At 46.5% G+C, this 16,075-nt stretch overlaps 1 protein-coding gene across 1 annotated transcript; it reads right to left on the bottom strand.

The window, feature by feature from the left end:
* Nucleotides 1-11,651: 11,651 nt before the first annotated feature.
* LOC122942009 (zinc finger MYM-type protein 5-like) lies at nucleotides 11,652-12,566 on the bottom strand. Its single transcript, XM_044299504.1, has 4 exons — nucleotides 12,443-12,566; nucleotides 12,289-12,348; nucleotides 12,108-12,182; nucleotides 11,652-11,914 (listed from the first exon to the last, which is right to left on the bottom strand). The coding sequence occupies exons 1-4, from the start codon at nucleotides 12,519-12,521 to the stop codon at nucleotides 11,652-11,654; spliced, it is 477 nt and encodes a 158-aa protein (XP_044155439.1). The 5' UTR covers nucleotides 12,522-12,566.
* Between the last annotated feature and the right edge of the window lie 3,509 nt (nucleotides 12,567-16,075).

Genomic DNA, 16,075 nt, shown 5'->3' with positions numbered 1-16,075 from the left:
ATATTAGAGTGCCCATCTTTACTTTTACTATATTATTTTGGTGCTTTGAGTGCGACATCAGATAGGTGCACCTGGCCATCCCAAATTAGGAGGTAGAGCCGTCCTTTATTTGACTTCAAGATATTTTTCTCACCCAGCATGGGTATATGTAAAATGACACCCCAAAACACATTGCCCAGCTTCTCCTGAGTACGGCGATACCAGATGTGTCACACTTTTTTGCAGCCTAGATGCGCAAAGGGGCCCAAATTCCTTTTAGGAGGGCATTTTTAGACATTTGGATCCCAGACTTCTTCTCGCACTTTCGGGCCCCTAAAAAGCCAGGGCAGTATAAATACCCCACATGTGACCCCACTTTGGAAAGAAGATACCCCAAGGTATTCAATGAGGGGCCTGGCGAGTTCCTAGAAATTATTATTTTTTTGCATAAGTTAGCGGATATTGATTTTTTTTGTTTTTTTCTCACAAAGTCTCACTTTCCGCTAACTTAGGACAAAAATTTCAATCTTTCATGGACTCGCCATGCCCCTCACGGAATACCTTGGGGTGTATTCTTTCCGAAATTGGGTCACATGTGGGGTATTTATACTGCCCTGGCTTTTTAGGGGCCCTAAAGCGTGAGAAGAAGTCTGGAATATAAATGTCTAAAAATGTTTACGCATTTGGATTCCGTGAGGGGTATGGTGAGTTCATGTGAGATTTTATTTTTTGACACAAGTTAGTGGAATATGAGACTTAGTAAGAAAAAACAAAAACAAAAACAAACAAAAAATTTCCGCTAACTTGTGCCAAAAAAATGTCTGAATGGAGCCTTACAGGGGGGGGGGGGGGGTGATCAATGACAGCGGGGTGATCAATGACAGGGGGGTGATCAATGACAGGGGGGTGATCACCCATATAGACTCCCGGATCACCCCCCTGTCATTGATCACCCCCCTGGTAAGGCTCCATTCAGACGTCCGTATAATTTTTACGGATACATGGATACATGGATCGGATCCGCAAAACACATGCGGAGGTCTGAATGGAGCCTTACAGGGGGGTTATCAATGACAGGGGGTGATCAGGGTGATCACCCCCCTGTCACTGATCACCCCCCCTGTAAGGCTCCATTCAGACGTCCGTATGATTTTTACGGATCCATGGATACATGGATTGGACCCGCAAAACACATGCGGACGTCTGAATGGAGCCTTACAGGGGGGTTATCAATGACAGGGGGTGATCAGGGTGATCACCCCCCTGTCACTGATCACCCCCCCTGTAAGGCTCCATTCAGACGTCCGTATGATTTTTACGGATCCATGGATACATGGATCGGATCCGCAAAACAGATGCGGACGTCTGAATGGAGCCTTACAGGGGGGTTATCAATGACAGGGGGTGATCAGGGTGATCACCCCCCTGTCACTGATCACCCCCCCTGTAAGGCTCCATTCAGACGTCCGTATGATTTTTACGGATCCATGGATACATGGATCGGATCCGCAAAACACATGCGGACGTCTGAATGGAGCCTTACAGGGGGGTGATCAATGACAGGGGGGTGATCACCCATATAGACTCCCGGATCACCCCCCTGTCATTGATCACCCCCCTGGTAAGGCTCCATTCAGAAGTCCGTATAATTTTTACGGATACATGGATACATGGATCGGATCCGCAAAACACATGCGGAGGTCTGAATGGAGCCTTACAGGGGGGTTATCAATGACAGGGGGTGATCAGGGTGATCACCCCCCTGTCACTGATCACCCCCCCTGTAAGGCTCCATTCAGACGTCCGTATGATTTTTACGGATCCATGGATACATGGATCGGACCCGCAAAACACATGCGGACGTCTGAATGGAGCCTTACAGGGGGGTTATCAATGACAGGGGGTGATCAATGACAGGGGGTGATCAGGGAGTGTATATGGGTGATCACCCGCCTGTCATTGATCACCCCCCTGTAAGGCTCCATTCAGACGTCCGCATGTGTTTTGCGGATCCGATCCATGTATCCATGGATTCGTAAAAATCATGCGGACGTCTGAATGGAACCTTACAGGGGGGTGATCAATGACAGGGGGGTGATCAATGACAGGGGGTGATCAGGGAGTGTATATGGGTAATCACCCGCCTGTCATTGATCACCCCCCTGTAAGGCTCCATTCAGACGTCCGCATGTGTTTTGCGGATCCGATCCATGTATCCATGGATCCGTAAAAATCATGCGGACTTCTGAATGGAGCCTTACAGGGGGGTGATCAATGACAGGGGGGTGATCAATGACAGGGGGTGATCAGGGAGTGTATATAGGTGATCACCCGCCTGTCATTGATCACCCCCCTGTAAGGCTCCATTCAGATGTCCGCATGTGTTTTGCGGATCCGATCCATGTATCCGTGGATCCGTAAAAATCATACGGACGTCTGAACGGAGCCTGACAGGGGGGTGATCAATGACAGGGGGGTGATCAATGACAGGGGGTGATCAGGGAGTGTATATGGGTGATCACCCGCCTGTCATTGATCACCCCCCTGTAAGGCTCCATTCAGATGTCCGCATGTGTTTTGCGGATCCGATCCATGTATCCATGGATCCGTAAAAATCATGCGGACGCCTGAATGGAGCCTTACAGGGGGGTGATCAATGACAGGGGGGTGATCAATGACAGGGGGTGATCAGGGAGTGTATATGGGTGATCACCCGCCTGTCATTGATCACCCCCCTGTAAGGCTCCATTCAGACGTCCGCATGTGTTTTGCGGATCCGATCCATGTATCCATGGATCCGTAAAAATCATGCGGACGTCTGAATGGAGCCTTACAGGGGGGTGATCAATGACAGGGGGGTGATCAATGACAGGGGGTGATCAGGGAGTGTATATGGGTGATCACCCGCCTGTCATTGATCACCCCCCTGTAAGGCTACATTCAGATGTCCGCATGTGTTTTGCGGATCCGATCCATGTATCCATGGATCCGTAAAAATCATGCGGACGTCTGAATGGAGCCTTACAGGGGGGTGATCAATGACAGGGGGGTGATCAATGACAGGGGGTGATCAGGGAGTGTATATGGGTGATCACCCGCCTGTCATTGATCACCCCCCTGTAAGGCTCCATTCAGACGTCCGCATGTGTTTTGCGGATCCGATCCATGTATCCATGGATTCGTAAAAATCATGTGGACGTCTGAATGGAACCTTACAGGGGGGTGATCAATGACAGGGGGGTGATCAATGACAGGGGGTGATCAGGGAGTGTATATGGGTGATCACCCGCCTGTCATTGATCACCCCCCTGTAAGGCTCCATTCAGACGTCCGCATGTGTTTTGCGGATCCGATCCATGTATCCATGGATCCGTAAAAATCATGCGGACTTCTGAATGGAGCCTTACAGGGGGGTGATCAATGACAGGGGGGTGATCAATGACAGGGGGTGATCAGGGAGTGTATATGGGTGATCACCCGCCTGTCATTGATCACCCCCCTGTAAGGCTCCATTCAGACGTCCGCATGTGTTTTGCGGATCCGATCCATGTATCCGTGGATCCGTAAAAATCATACGGACGTCTGAACGGAGCCTGACAGGGGGGTGATCAATGACAGGGGGGTGATCAATGACAGGGGGTGATCAGGGAGTGTATATGGGTGATCACCTGCCTGTCATTGATCACCCCCCTGTAAGGCTCCATTCAGACGTCCGCATGTGTTTTGCGGATCCTATCCATGTATCCATGGATCCGTAAAAATCATGCGGACGCCTGAATGGAGCCTTACAGGGGGGTGATCAATGACAGGGGGGTGATCAATGACAGGGGGTGATCAGGGAGTGTATATGGGTGATCACCCGCCTGTCATTGATCACCCCCCTGTAAGGCTCCATTCAGACGTCCGCATGTGTTTTGCGGATCCGATCCATGTATCCATGGATTCGTAAAAATCATACGGACGTCTGAATGGAGCCTTACAGGGGGGTGATCAATGACAGGGGGGTGATCAATGACAGGGGGTGATCAGGGAGTGTATATGGGTGATCACCCGCCTGTCATTGATCACCCCCCTGTAAGGCTCCATTCAGACGTCCGCATGTGTTTTGCGGATCCGATCCATGTATCCGTGGATCCGTAAAAATCATACGGATGTCTGAACGGAGCCTGACAGGGGGGTGATCAATGACAGGGGGGTGATCAATGACAGGGGGGTGATCAGGGAGTTTATATGGGGTGATCATGGGTGATCAGGGGTTCATAAAGGGTTAATAAGTGACGGGGGGGGGGGTGTAGTGTAGTGTAGTGTTTGGTGCGACTTTACTGACCTACCTGTGTCCTCTGGTGGTCGATCCTAACAAAAGGGACCACCAGAGGACCAGGTAGGAGGTATATTAGACGCTGTTATCAAAACAGCGTCTAATATACCTGTTAGGGGTTAAAAAATTCGGATCTCCAGCCTGCCAGCGAGCGATCGCCGCTGGCAGGCTGGAGATCCACTCGCTTACCTTCCGTTTCCCGTTCACAGGAAATCCCGGCCCTCGCGAGATGACTCTGCGCAGGGCTGCCACCTCCGGACCGCACATCTGCGTTAGGCGGTCCGGAGGTGGTTAAAGGGATTCTGTCACCAGGTTTCACCCCTGTCAGCTAAACATATGCTGATGTTCAGGGCCTCATCAGGATTCCTAATGTGGGCTTCTAAATGTGATCCGTGGCCTTATTTTGCAAAAAAAAAATGGTTTTACTAACCTGTCACTCAAAGAAATAAGGTGCCCAAGGGGATGTCAAGGGATGCAAGGTGCCGGCCGCACCCACCGCCGTTCGTGCCCAGCGCCGCCCTTCCAGACTTCTGCACCGCCTCCTAATCCTCTGTGCCGCCTCTTGCTCTCCCTCCCTCCCTACCCCTCCTCCTGCTGTAAAATCTTACGCGTGCGCACAGGGCTCTGCCGGATGCGCCCGTGCGGACTTCTTGATTTGGCTTCTTAAAGCGAAGTGCGCATGCGCCGGCACTTCGCTCAACCCAGGTATGGCCTGCACTCTGGCATCAGCCTCTCAGAGCCCTGTGCGCACGCGCGAGATCTTACAGCAGGAGGAGGGGGGAGGGAGGGAGAGCGAGAGGCGGCACAGAGTATTAGGAGGCGGTGCAGAAGTATGGAAAGGCGGTGCTGGGCACGAACGGCGGTGGGTGCAGCCGGCACCTTGCACCCCTTGACATCCCCTTGGGCACCTTATTTCTTTGAGTGACAGGTTAGTAAAACCTGTTTTTTAGAAAAATAAGGCTACAGATCACATTTAGAAGCCCACATTAGGAATCCTGATGAGGCCCTGAACACCAGCATATGTTTAGCTGACAGGGGTGAAACCTGGTGACAGAATCCCTTTAAGGCTAAAATTAATAATGTCACTAAGGAGTTAAAAAAGTGCCATTTTCGGGAGGATTTTTTCAATTTTAATGTTACTGTTGAGGGGTCAAGCTATTGTTTACATGAAAAAACTATATAATTTAATAACTAAAGTAAATGGGGTGATGATTACAAATATATAGCATACTTTGACATACGTCCACAGCTGCTTTTCCAAGAAATCTGAATTATGTTTAAATGAGCCAAAGGGCTTATTTCTTACTAATATATATATATATGAAATGCAAGGTATATGAAATATCTGCGCACACAGTATCTTTTCTAGTAAATTTACAGGTCAGCACCTTTTGGTTGTGTTGGAAGACGTCCATAGATTCACTGCTTGAGCAACCAATAGGAAAATATGTTTTTATAGACCTCTATCCTCAGATAATCATCTCCACCTGGTGCAGACACTGCTCCCTTCTTTCCATAATTCAGTATTTCGCAAAGGCTTATATTAACCCTATATTGGCTTGACGATTTCTACGTATGTACAGGCTGGAGTCAGTTTAGTATTTTAGATTCTGGTAAAGCTTGGTGACAAGCTGCATATACAGAGATTATCAACAGTCACCACAATATAATACAGGATATAATGTATCTCTAAGGGCTCATCCAGACGAAAACAGATGTGGACCCATTCATTTCTATGGGGCCGCAAAAGATGCAGGCAGCATACGGTGACAGCATACCGCTACACGGCCCCGTAAAAAAGATAGGACATGTTCTATTCTTGTCCGCAATTTCAGACAAGAATAGGTATTTCTATCATAGGTCTGGACCTTCAGTTCTGCAAAATGCGGAATGCACATGGCCAGTATCCCTGTTTTGCAGAAACGAAATTTGCGGACCGCAAAAATAGATACGGTCATCTGAATGAGCTCTAACTGAGCATGACTGACCAACAAGTCACCAGTGGTCTCATCAATCCCCAATGTACAGTAAATTCAACTGACTATCACTAAGAGTAGGAAAAACTAAACCTTCAAACTGGAATTACTAGCTATAAGAAATCCAATAGGTACTGTAGGAAGGAACAAGGGGTCATCATTGATGGGCGGTATGTGTCACCGAGGTTCCTGGCCTCGGTGAGGTAAGAGATTTTTTTTCTGAAATGTCATCATTGCAGTCTGACACTTAGCTGGTTAGTATGGCTCTAAAGCTGATCCGGGACAGCTCTTACTGGGAGTAGCCAAAGTGCTGGGTGGGTGGCTACTCCCCACGTTCCAGGCCGGTTCTTGGGAGGCTTATAAAAAGCAGTCAGCACTGTCAGGTGGTGTGGATTATGCTCCATCTCACAGTGAAGCTGTGGAGTCTCTGTGTTTTGGGACCTGAAGATGTATGCTGTGCTAAAGGGCTGAGAGCCGCATGCTAGAAAACAGGCCCCTAAAGCTTGCTGGGGACCACTGATGAAAAACTGCTAACAAGGTGAGGACTTTCCATGGTGTGAACGAACACCAAGTCTGCGAACTGTCATTTTGTTTTGCCTTCTGTGTGAATAAACACTGAACTGTTTAAGTTAAAGACTTTGTGGTTGCCTCTATACTGCGTCCGCTAACCTGCCTACCAGAGCGACTCCCCACAGTACAGATATTTATATAAGGCTGTATCATACAGCAAAATATATTCTGGTGCCTCCAAACTAAGTCTAATCAAGACATACAGAGCTTCCAGACCTGGAAGAACAGCAAGCTAAAGGGTAGCATCTCTTGTGAGGATCCATCCCCTCCCGTCAAAAGACAATCATACACCAGATTAAATGAAGGCAATTCTATTTTAAAGAAAAACAACTGAAATGATAGTGGTTCGTGATTCAGATATTTTATAGTTGTAGTCACCTTAAGAAGGTTCAATAAGCTTAAAAAACTCTTGTCACTAGCAAAATAAAAACCTGGTCATAGAGCAGCTTTTTCCAAACACGACAAGCGGAACACTTAACTTCAGAGGATGAAGGATGAACAGGACTTTAACATGAACCACACTCCAGCTCTTTCAAGACCAAATGAAGCAATCCCAAGCAAGGAGTGATGGGAAAAGTCAGACTAAATAGGGCGTGGTAAAGGTCACATGATCCACACCTGAACAGGAGGGGTGGACATAGCAGCAACACACAGACAAAGTGAAACCAAAAGAGGCTGCCAGATCACTAATGCGTAGATAATCTTTCAGACCTTCTGGGACCTGTCACAGATGTGACAGTACCCCCCCTTCTACGGGTGACCTCCGGGCACCCAGGACCGATTTTTTCAGGATGAGCTCTGTGGAATGCTCTCACCAGACGACTAGCATTAACATCGGTCGTTGGAACCCACATCCTCTCCTCTGGTCTGTACCCTCTCCAATGAACGAGATACTGGAGGGATCTCCGGAGAACTAACTCGGGATCTCACAATCCTGCTGATCTGAAATTCTAAATTGCCGTCCACCATGACAGGAGCGGGAGGCAAGGAGGACGGCTCAACAGGTTCGACACATTTCTTTAACAACGATTTATGAAATATGTTATGGAATTTCAATGCCTGAGGAAGTTCAAGATGGAAGGCTACAGGGTTAACAATGGCAGTGATCTTTTATGGACCAATAAATATTGGGCCCAACTTCCAAGAAGGTACCTTAAGTTAATGAAACCCTGGTGATCTTCAGATGGCCTAAAGATACTTACAGGGCAGAGACCACCTGTTCCTTCCCTGGTGAAGGAACTAGCGTCTGACTGAGGCCTAGTAAACAACCGGGGGGGGGGGGGGGATACAAAACACGACAAGCGGAACACTTAACTTCAGAGGATGAAGGATGAACAGGACCTCAACACGAACCACACTCCAGATCTTCCAAGACCAAATGAAGCAATCCCAAGCAAGGAGTGATGGCGAGGTAAAGGTCATATGATCCACACCTGAACAGGAGATGTGGACATACCAGCAACACACAGACAAAGTGAAACCAAAAGAGGCTGACAGATGTGACATCGCAGCAGGAAGCAGAGACAGCTGCATGAAATATGAGCCGTCTGTCAGCTCCCTGCTTCATCATTCCTCCCCCCGTCTGCGCTCTACACTGCAGGTCTGGGCAGGGCGCAGGGCTGTCCATGTGCTCCGTTTATCCTGCTGCTGGGGAACGAGGTGAGTATGTGAATTTTTTTTTGTTATTGCCTGTGAAGGGGGCACTTTACTGGGCATATTACTGTCAGGGGGCACATAGGTGTTTAGTTATGTTTTGGGCGGAGTTAGAGGTGTGGCCTAGTGCAGAAAAAAATTGCTGCGGCACACGAACATAGTGTCCCTCTTCCTTCTTTTCAAAAGTTGGGAGGTATGACAATGGGGATGTGTGCCTCCTTATTGGGACTGAGAGGCTTTAAAAAAGTGAGAGTTATTTTTAACTCCTGTTTACTTCACAAGAATCTCACAGAGTTGACCATATTACTTCACACAGGCTCAACTATTCCCGCAAACCACACTAACAAGTGATTGCTGAATAGTCTTATTTCAGCCCTCTCTTCCATGAGCTTCACCTCTTTGGTTACCTGGACACCAGCTTGCCTAGTTGGGGTATGCCACACAACTGAATAAATTAATTATCTCAATTCTCTTGCGCCATGCAACTGAATAAGTCTGGCCACTTTCGAAGCCTTCACTGCAGCTTCTCCACAGCATACGTAGAGTTGGCACATTTTACAACACCAACAGGGTTCCACTAACATCCTCCCCAGCATAGATTTGAAAAGGCTGACATAACGGCATAGCCCCATCCAGGGCCGTTTGAAGGAATTTGGGGGCCCCAAGCAAAATAGACATGGAGGCCCCCCCTCCACACCCTCCCCACCTTACGCACGCAAAGCTTACAGGAACCACAGTATAGCCATACAGTTTAAGTTAATACTGCTGTTGCATTTAATGTGCATGAAATTTGAACATTTTCAACAAATGAACATTTGCAAAAAAACACCACTGTACCATACAATCCAATATACATAAAAAAAAAGTGCACAATAACTAAATCCAACATACTTAAAACACACACATTAACATTTTTTAGTTCTTAGAAACATGTGCAAATCATCTAAAACTGCTGTTTGCGAACCTTGTTTTCTGCAAAGGCAATCACAATGTCCTCCATGTCCAAAGATTGGCGAACATCACGCTCAATTGATGTAAGTGCCAGTCCTGTGAGCCTTTCTTGGCCCATGGTGGACCTCATGTAATTTTTTATCAGCTTCAAAGCTGAAAAGCTCCTCTCACCAGAGGCCACTGACACAGGGAGAGTCAGGAGTAGACGCAAAGCAATGCTTAAATTACTGTGCAAATCCAGTAGCTTCTCACTGTATATGTAATTAAGCATGTCAAATGGGGAAGTGGCTACATGGTCTGGAAATGTGTAGAGAGATGAATTGATCTCAAGTGCCAAGTCATCAGCATCAATGTCATGGAGCATGGATGTCAAACTCATGGCCCTCCAGATGTTGCAAAACTACAACTCCCATCATTCCCTGATAGCTGTAGTATGCCCAGGCATGATGGGAGTTGTAGTTTTGCAACAGCTGGAGGGCCACGAGTTTGACATCCCTGTCATGGAGGGTTTGTTCCAATTTTTTGCATCGTTCATGAAGCTTTCCATTCTTTATTGTCTGCTTCATGTTGTCCTTTGAGAACAGAAAGTCATAAAGGTCATAAACACCCTTTAATCTTGAAAACCTGTCACTTAGGCTTCTGAGGGCTGTGTCAACCATGGGCAGAAAGAAGTCTCTTCTGAAAGTCTCATCTGGAATAGACTGAGTGTCCTCTGTACGTTCATATAGAGACTGTCTTTTCTTTTTACGTTGCCTTTTCTCAGGAAGGGTCATTTCCATATCCAGATTTTCTGCAATCTCCTTTGCATCAGTTTGACAGGAGGCAATCCCTTTTTCCCTGAAGTTTTCAAGGTAGTATTTTACTCCTTCTGTTTCTGATCTAAGTGTTTCCATTCAAACATTTGGACTTTGTAGCAGCTTGCTGACATGATTGATCTGGTACAAAACATTGTACCAGGTCATTGTGCAAAGCAGAAAAGACCAGGTCTTCATCTCACCATGTAAGCTTTTAGCACTGGACATGGTCTCTGAGTCCCCCTTCTCTATAGCAAACATCTGGAGTGCAGACAATGCATCCAGGATCTCTGGTAACTGGTATCGCACCACCTTCACGCAGTCAATTCGAGCTTCCCATCTTGTTGTTGACAAAGGTTTTAAAGTGAGCTGCTTTACATGTTCCTTTAGAACTGCCCAGCTTTGCACAAAGGAACTGAATAAGTTATAGAGTCTTTGCAACACACCAAAGATGGAGATGGACAGCACTGAGGACTTGGCAGCATCTGCCACAACCAGGTTAAGTGTATGACTGCTGCATGGAATGCAAAATGCTTTGCTGTTCAATTGCAAAATTCTTGCCTAAACACCCTGTTTATGGCCCATCATATTGCTGCCATTGTCATAAGACTGACCACGGCAGTCAGAAAGACTCAGGCTGTGTTTCTGCAGGTGGTCAAGTAGGACTTCAGTCAGGCCCTCACCAGTTGTTTCTTCAACATCTAAAAATCCAAAGAAATGTTCTGCAATGGACACAGATGGTTCCCAATTAACAATTCTCAGAACAATGGAAAGCTGTTCCTTATGACTGACATCAGGAGTGCAATCCATAATAACAGAGTAATACTTTACTCTGTGTACTCTTCTCACAATCTCTTCCAGTACCTTTTTTCCAATTAGTGCAATTATTTCATTTTGAATAGTTCCACTCAAGTAATGCACTCTTGTCTCTTGGTTTTGTATCCTTCTTATGTGTTCAGTCATAACTGAATCGAACTGTGCCATCAGTTCAACTTGTGCCAGAAAATTCCCATTGTGCGGGTCATACAATTCACTTGTGGTCCCTCTTAAAGCCTGGTTGCGTTCTGCTAAGTGACAAATTATAGCAATCACTCTCCTTATGACACATTTCCAATGCTCAATCTCTATCTGCATCAAGCTTTGTTGTCTTCGATCTATGGTCGTATTGGTTTGCAGTCTCCTCTGCAGCTCATGCCAGTTTGTCATATTGTCACAATGACCCTTTGAATATTCGTGTAATTTTAAATGATGAGCTAGGTTCCTCCATGTACGGAAGCCACAGTTGCTTAAGGCATTATCACGCTTCCCAAAAACAGTGCAAGCAAAACAGAACACTGAGTCTGTGCTTATGGAATATAACATCCACGATCTAAGAATTTTCTCCCCATTTTTCATGCTTCTCATGTAATTCTAATTTGTGAATCTTCGAGGTGGACTCTCAGAATTTTGGGGGAATACAATGTTTTTGACTTGCACTGGTCCTTTTTTAACAATTTGACAGCGCACACTATCAGTCAGGACTGCTGGCCACTGCGCAGGGTCATCAGCTACAATTACAGTGCTTGTGGTATCTTGAGCTGTAGAGGTAACCTCAGTGTTGCGAAGTGGTGCAGACTCAATTTCTGTTCTGGATGCAGTGGCTTCCACTGTATGAGATGCTATTGACGGTGTAGCTGGGGAAAAATAATGTTTTTATTAATATAATTCATCTGTTGTACTCTACAACAGATGAATTATATTAATAAAAACATTAATTTCTAGGTGTCAGACACTCAGTGATGCATTGCATTCTGTAAAAGTTGTGTCTGACACCTAGAAATTTGACAGGCACTACTGTATATTAAACTGTATATTAAAAATTCTGACCTTGTGCTATAGAGGAGACATCAGCACTGAGAAGTGATGCATCTGTTGATGTTGAGGATGACGTTGATGGTGTAGCTGGGAAAATAGTTGGAAAAAAAATCAGAAATTGGTACGTTTTACCATTTCTGTTAGCATATTGAAAGCATTAACAGCTTAGCTCAGTGAGAGAAATTCACTCTACCTTCATCAGTGGAGGTATCCTTAGGAAGAGCCTGAGGGCTGAGAAATTTAAGCAAAGCACCTTGAGGGAGAAAGAAAAGATGGTAACACTTTATAATAAAAATCATTAATAGATGGTGAATTTAATAGATGGTGAATGGTAATTTATCACTTACCACTATCTTGTTTTTTCTTATCCTCCTCTTCCTTTCTCTTCTTTCTTTTCTGGCTTCCTGAAGCATAATTCCGCTTCATGATGACTGTCGACTCTGAGGAGTTTGTTTTTTTTGCCGGCAGCCGAGATCACGTGGTTGGCTGGCTGCTGAGAGAGGAGCCCCCTTGAGGAGGGATAAAAGTGTCACTTTACTGATGCATTATGTGTGTGTGTGCGCGGCGGCGTAGTGTGAAAGAGCTCCCTGTCCTGCCCCCTTTCCTATAGAGCTCTCTCTTTCGTCCCTTAGAGCTCTGCACCGGCCCCCTCTCTGTGTTCTCCTCACCCCCCTTCCCTGTGTGCCATCCACAGATCTCCCCCCTAAACAGTGCCATCCACAGATCTCCCCCTAAACAGTGCCATCCACAGATCTCCCCCTAAACAGTGCCATCCGCAGATCTCCCCCCTAAACAATGCCATCCACAGATCCCCCTAAACAGTGCCATCCACTGATCCCCCTAAACAGTGCCATCCACAGATACCACCTCCCCTAAACAGTGCCATGATCATCATGATGGCACTGTTTAGGGGAGGGGGATCTGTGGATGGCACTGTTTAGGGGGGATCCAGTGGATGGCACTGTTTAGGGGGATCTGTGGATGGCACTGTTTAGGGGAGGGGGGGATCTGTGGATGGCACTGTAGTGAGATCTGTGTGGATGGCACTGTTTAGGGGAAGGGGGATCTGTGGATGGCACTGTTTAGGGGAAGGGGGATCTGTGGATGGCACTGTAGGGAGATCTGTGGATGGCACTGTTTAGGGGAGGGGGATCTGTGGATGGCACTGTAGGGATCTGTGGATGGCACTGTTTAGGGGAAGGGGGATCTGTGGATGGCACTGTAGGGAGATCTGTGTGGATGGCACTGTTTAGGGGAGGGGGGATCTGTGGATGGCACTGTAGGGGGATCTCTGGATGGCACTGCCATCCACAAATCCCCCCTAAACAGTGCCATCCACAGATCTCCCAGCTAAACAGTGCCATCCACAGATCTCCCCCCTAAACAGTGCCATCCACAGATCCCCCTAAACAGTGCCATTCACAGATCCCCCCTAAACAGTGGCATCCACAGATCCCCCCTCCCCTAAACAGTGCCATGATCATCCAGTGGATGGCACTGTTTAGGGGGATCTGTGGATGGCACTGTTTAGGGGGGAGATCTGTGGTGGATGGCACTGTTTAGGGGAGGGGGATCTGTGGATGGCACTGTTTAGGGGGGAGATCTGTGGATGGCACTGTTTAGGGGAGGGGGGATCTGTGGATGGCACTGTAGGGAGATCTGTGGATGGCACTGCTGTTTAGGGGAGGGGGGATCTGTGGATGGCACTGTTTAGGGGGGAGATCTGTGTGGATGGCACTGTTTAGGGGAGGGGGATCTGTGGATGGCACTGTAGGGGGATCTGTGGATGGCACTGCCATCCACAGATCCCCCTACAGTGCCATCCACAGATCCCCCTCCCCGACGCTCACAGGCAGTATTCCAGTATATAATATTTATAAACTAACCAGTAACTACTTAAACTTTAATCAAGGCTCATTGCTGAGCTCTTTACTTGGATTAAATATCCGACTCTGACTACTAGTATCTGACTCTTCTTACTGTGTCTTAGGCTTAGTTCCGGTAACACTAACAACAGCAGGCAGTGAGTGCAGGCGGTGCTCACTCACTGACGTCACGCGCCTGCGCCGCCTAGTGGGAGGAGCAGGCGCGTGACGTCAGTGACAGTGAGTGAGCGCCGCCCCCCGCACTGCCTGCTGTTGTTACCGGAGTCTGGAGCTAAGAGCCTAAGACAAAGTAAGAGAGAGAGAGATAGCCAAATCAAAGTAAAGAGCTCAGTCAGCAATGAGCAATGATTATAAAGACAAGTTAAAGTAGTTACTGATTAGTTTAAAAATATGCTGTGTGAGCGGCGTGGGCGGCCCTGTATATTCTAACCCACAGGCAAGCGTCCCTGTCACCATGGGAACGCCTGGGGGTTAGAATATACCATCGGATTTGAGGTTTTACGATCTCACTGAGCTCGTAAAACTCAGATCCGATGGTATATTCTAACCCCCAGGAACGCCTGGGGGTTAGAATGGATCTTCAGAGTTACTCTGCTTGGCTCCAGGCGGGCCAGCTCGGGGCCCCAATCAGCTTGGGGCCCCAAGCAAATGCTTGTTTTGCCTGTCTGGTAGCGACGGGCCTGGCCCCATCCAACAATGCTCTCAGCCTATTCTGCCTCAGTGGTGGTCTGCACAATGAACAAGTGTATATCTCACCCTCCTTACAAACATATGTTCAGTTTGGGTTAGCCGAAGGCCATTGTTAAAATAATACAGCAATTCTCCCCCTAGTGGTAGCTATAGTAGAAATAATAGATATCCCACAAATATATTTTAACCTAAATGATATAACAACCTTTTTCATTTTATAAATGTGAAAAATACTAAATGAAGTTAGAAACCAAGAGTTTTTTGAAATAGCAATCATCTATATGGGACAAACTGATGGACCAATGTGCACTAGGATGTATAATAATACATTATAAGCCTATGTTGCCTATGCAGACTTTACAAAGAATCCAAAGCAGAAATCCAAGATTGATATGCAAATCAGACCAAATTGTCATTCAACAGGGATAATCCTAATTTTTCTGTAAGGAATACAGAGCATACTGAATATTTAGTGTGGATTTTTTTCCCACTGCATATGAATGGAGGTATTAAGCACTCAATCCACTTGTATTGGATGTGAAAAGAGGATTTTGGTGCACGTTTTCCTAAACATTCTGTACACATATAAGAATGAAACTGGATCGCACATCCTCAAGGCTATGCTTCTATCTAATAACTGCTTCTCAGCATAATAGACATTGCTTCTCAGCACAATATATAGAATACCTACCCCTATGTTGCATAATTTACATGAGGCATTGGTATACAATTTGATCAAAAAGCATAGGCCCACTCACCACAACTAGGTTGCCTCCTCGAGTGGGAACCTACTCTAACTTTGGCACGGCGCTGTGCGGCGACCACTGGCACCGCACCAATAGGCAGCGGGTCCCAGCAGCCAAACAATGCCCCGCCGTTGTCAGAACTCACCTTATCACATGTTCTCAGGAATTCCAACTGAGAGGTGGTAGAATTTTTACACCCTTATGCAGTCTCCTGCTGATTAAAATCACCTGGGCCGAATGGGGAGAAGTGATCATACCAGAGGTGGAAAAAATAACAGATTCTACACGACATGTAAAATACAGGAATGAATCTGGATCACACATCCTCAATACTATGCTTTTATCTAATAACTGCTTCTCAGTACCCAATAATGAGAAAATGAAAGCAGAATTTTAGAAATTTATTGAAATGCATTAAAAAAGAAAAAACTAACATTTTTCATGGACATAAGTATTCAAACCCTTTGCTATGTCACTTTAAATTTAACTCTGGGGCCTCCCATTTATCTTGATCATATTTGAGATGTTTATACACCTTGATTGGAGTCTAACTGTGGTAAATTCATTTGTTTGGAAACATGCAGTCTATATAAGGTCTCACAGATGACAATGCATATCAGAGCAAAAACCGAGCCATAAGGAGGAAAGAACTGCCTGT

The sequence above is a fragment of the Bufo gargarizans genome, chromosome 6, assembly GCF_014858855.1.
Source record: "Bufo gargarizans isolate SCDJY-AF-19 chromosome 6, ASM1485885v1, whole genome shotgun sequence".
Classification (NCBI taxonomy): domain Eukaryota; kingdom Metazoa; phylum Chordata; class Amphibia; order Anura; family Bufonidae; genus Bufo; species Bufo gargarizans.
Note: the sequence above shows the minus strand (reverse complement) of the source record. Positions and strands in the feature narration are given on the sequence as shown.

Coding starts and splice junctions, on each gene's coding strand:
- LOC122942009 (XM_044299504.1), bottom strand. CDS start 12,521: ATGAAGCGGAATTATGCTTCAGGAAGCCAGAAAAGAAAGAAGAGAAAG. Junction 12,183..12,288: donor GGATACCTCCACTGATGAAG/GTAGAGTGAATT, acceptor CTATTTTCCCAG/CTACACCATCAACGTCATCC. Junction 11,915..12,107: donor TGTCTCCTCTATAGCACAAG/GTCAGAATTTTT, acceptor ATTTTTCCCCAG/CTACACCGTCAATAGCATCT.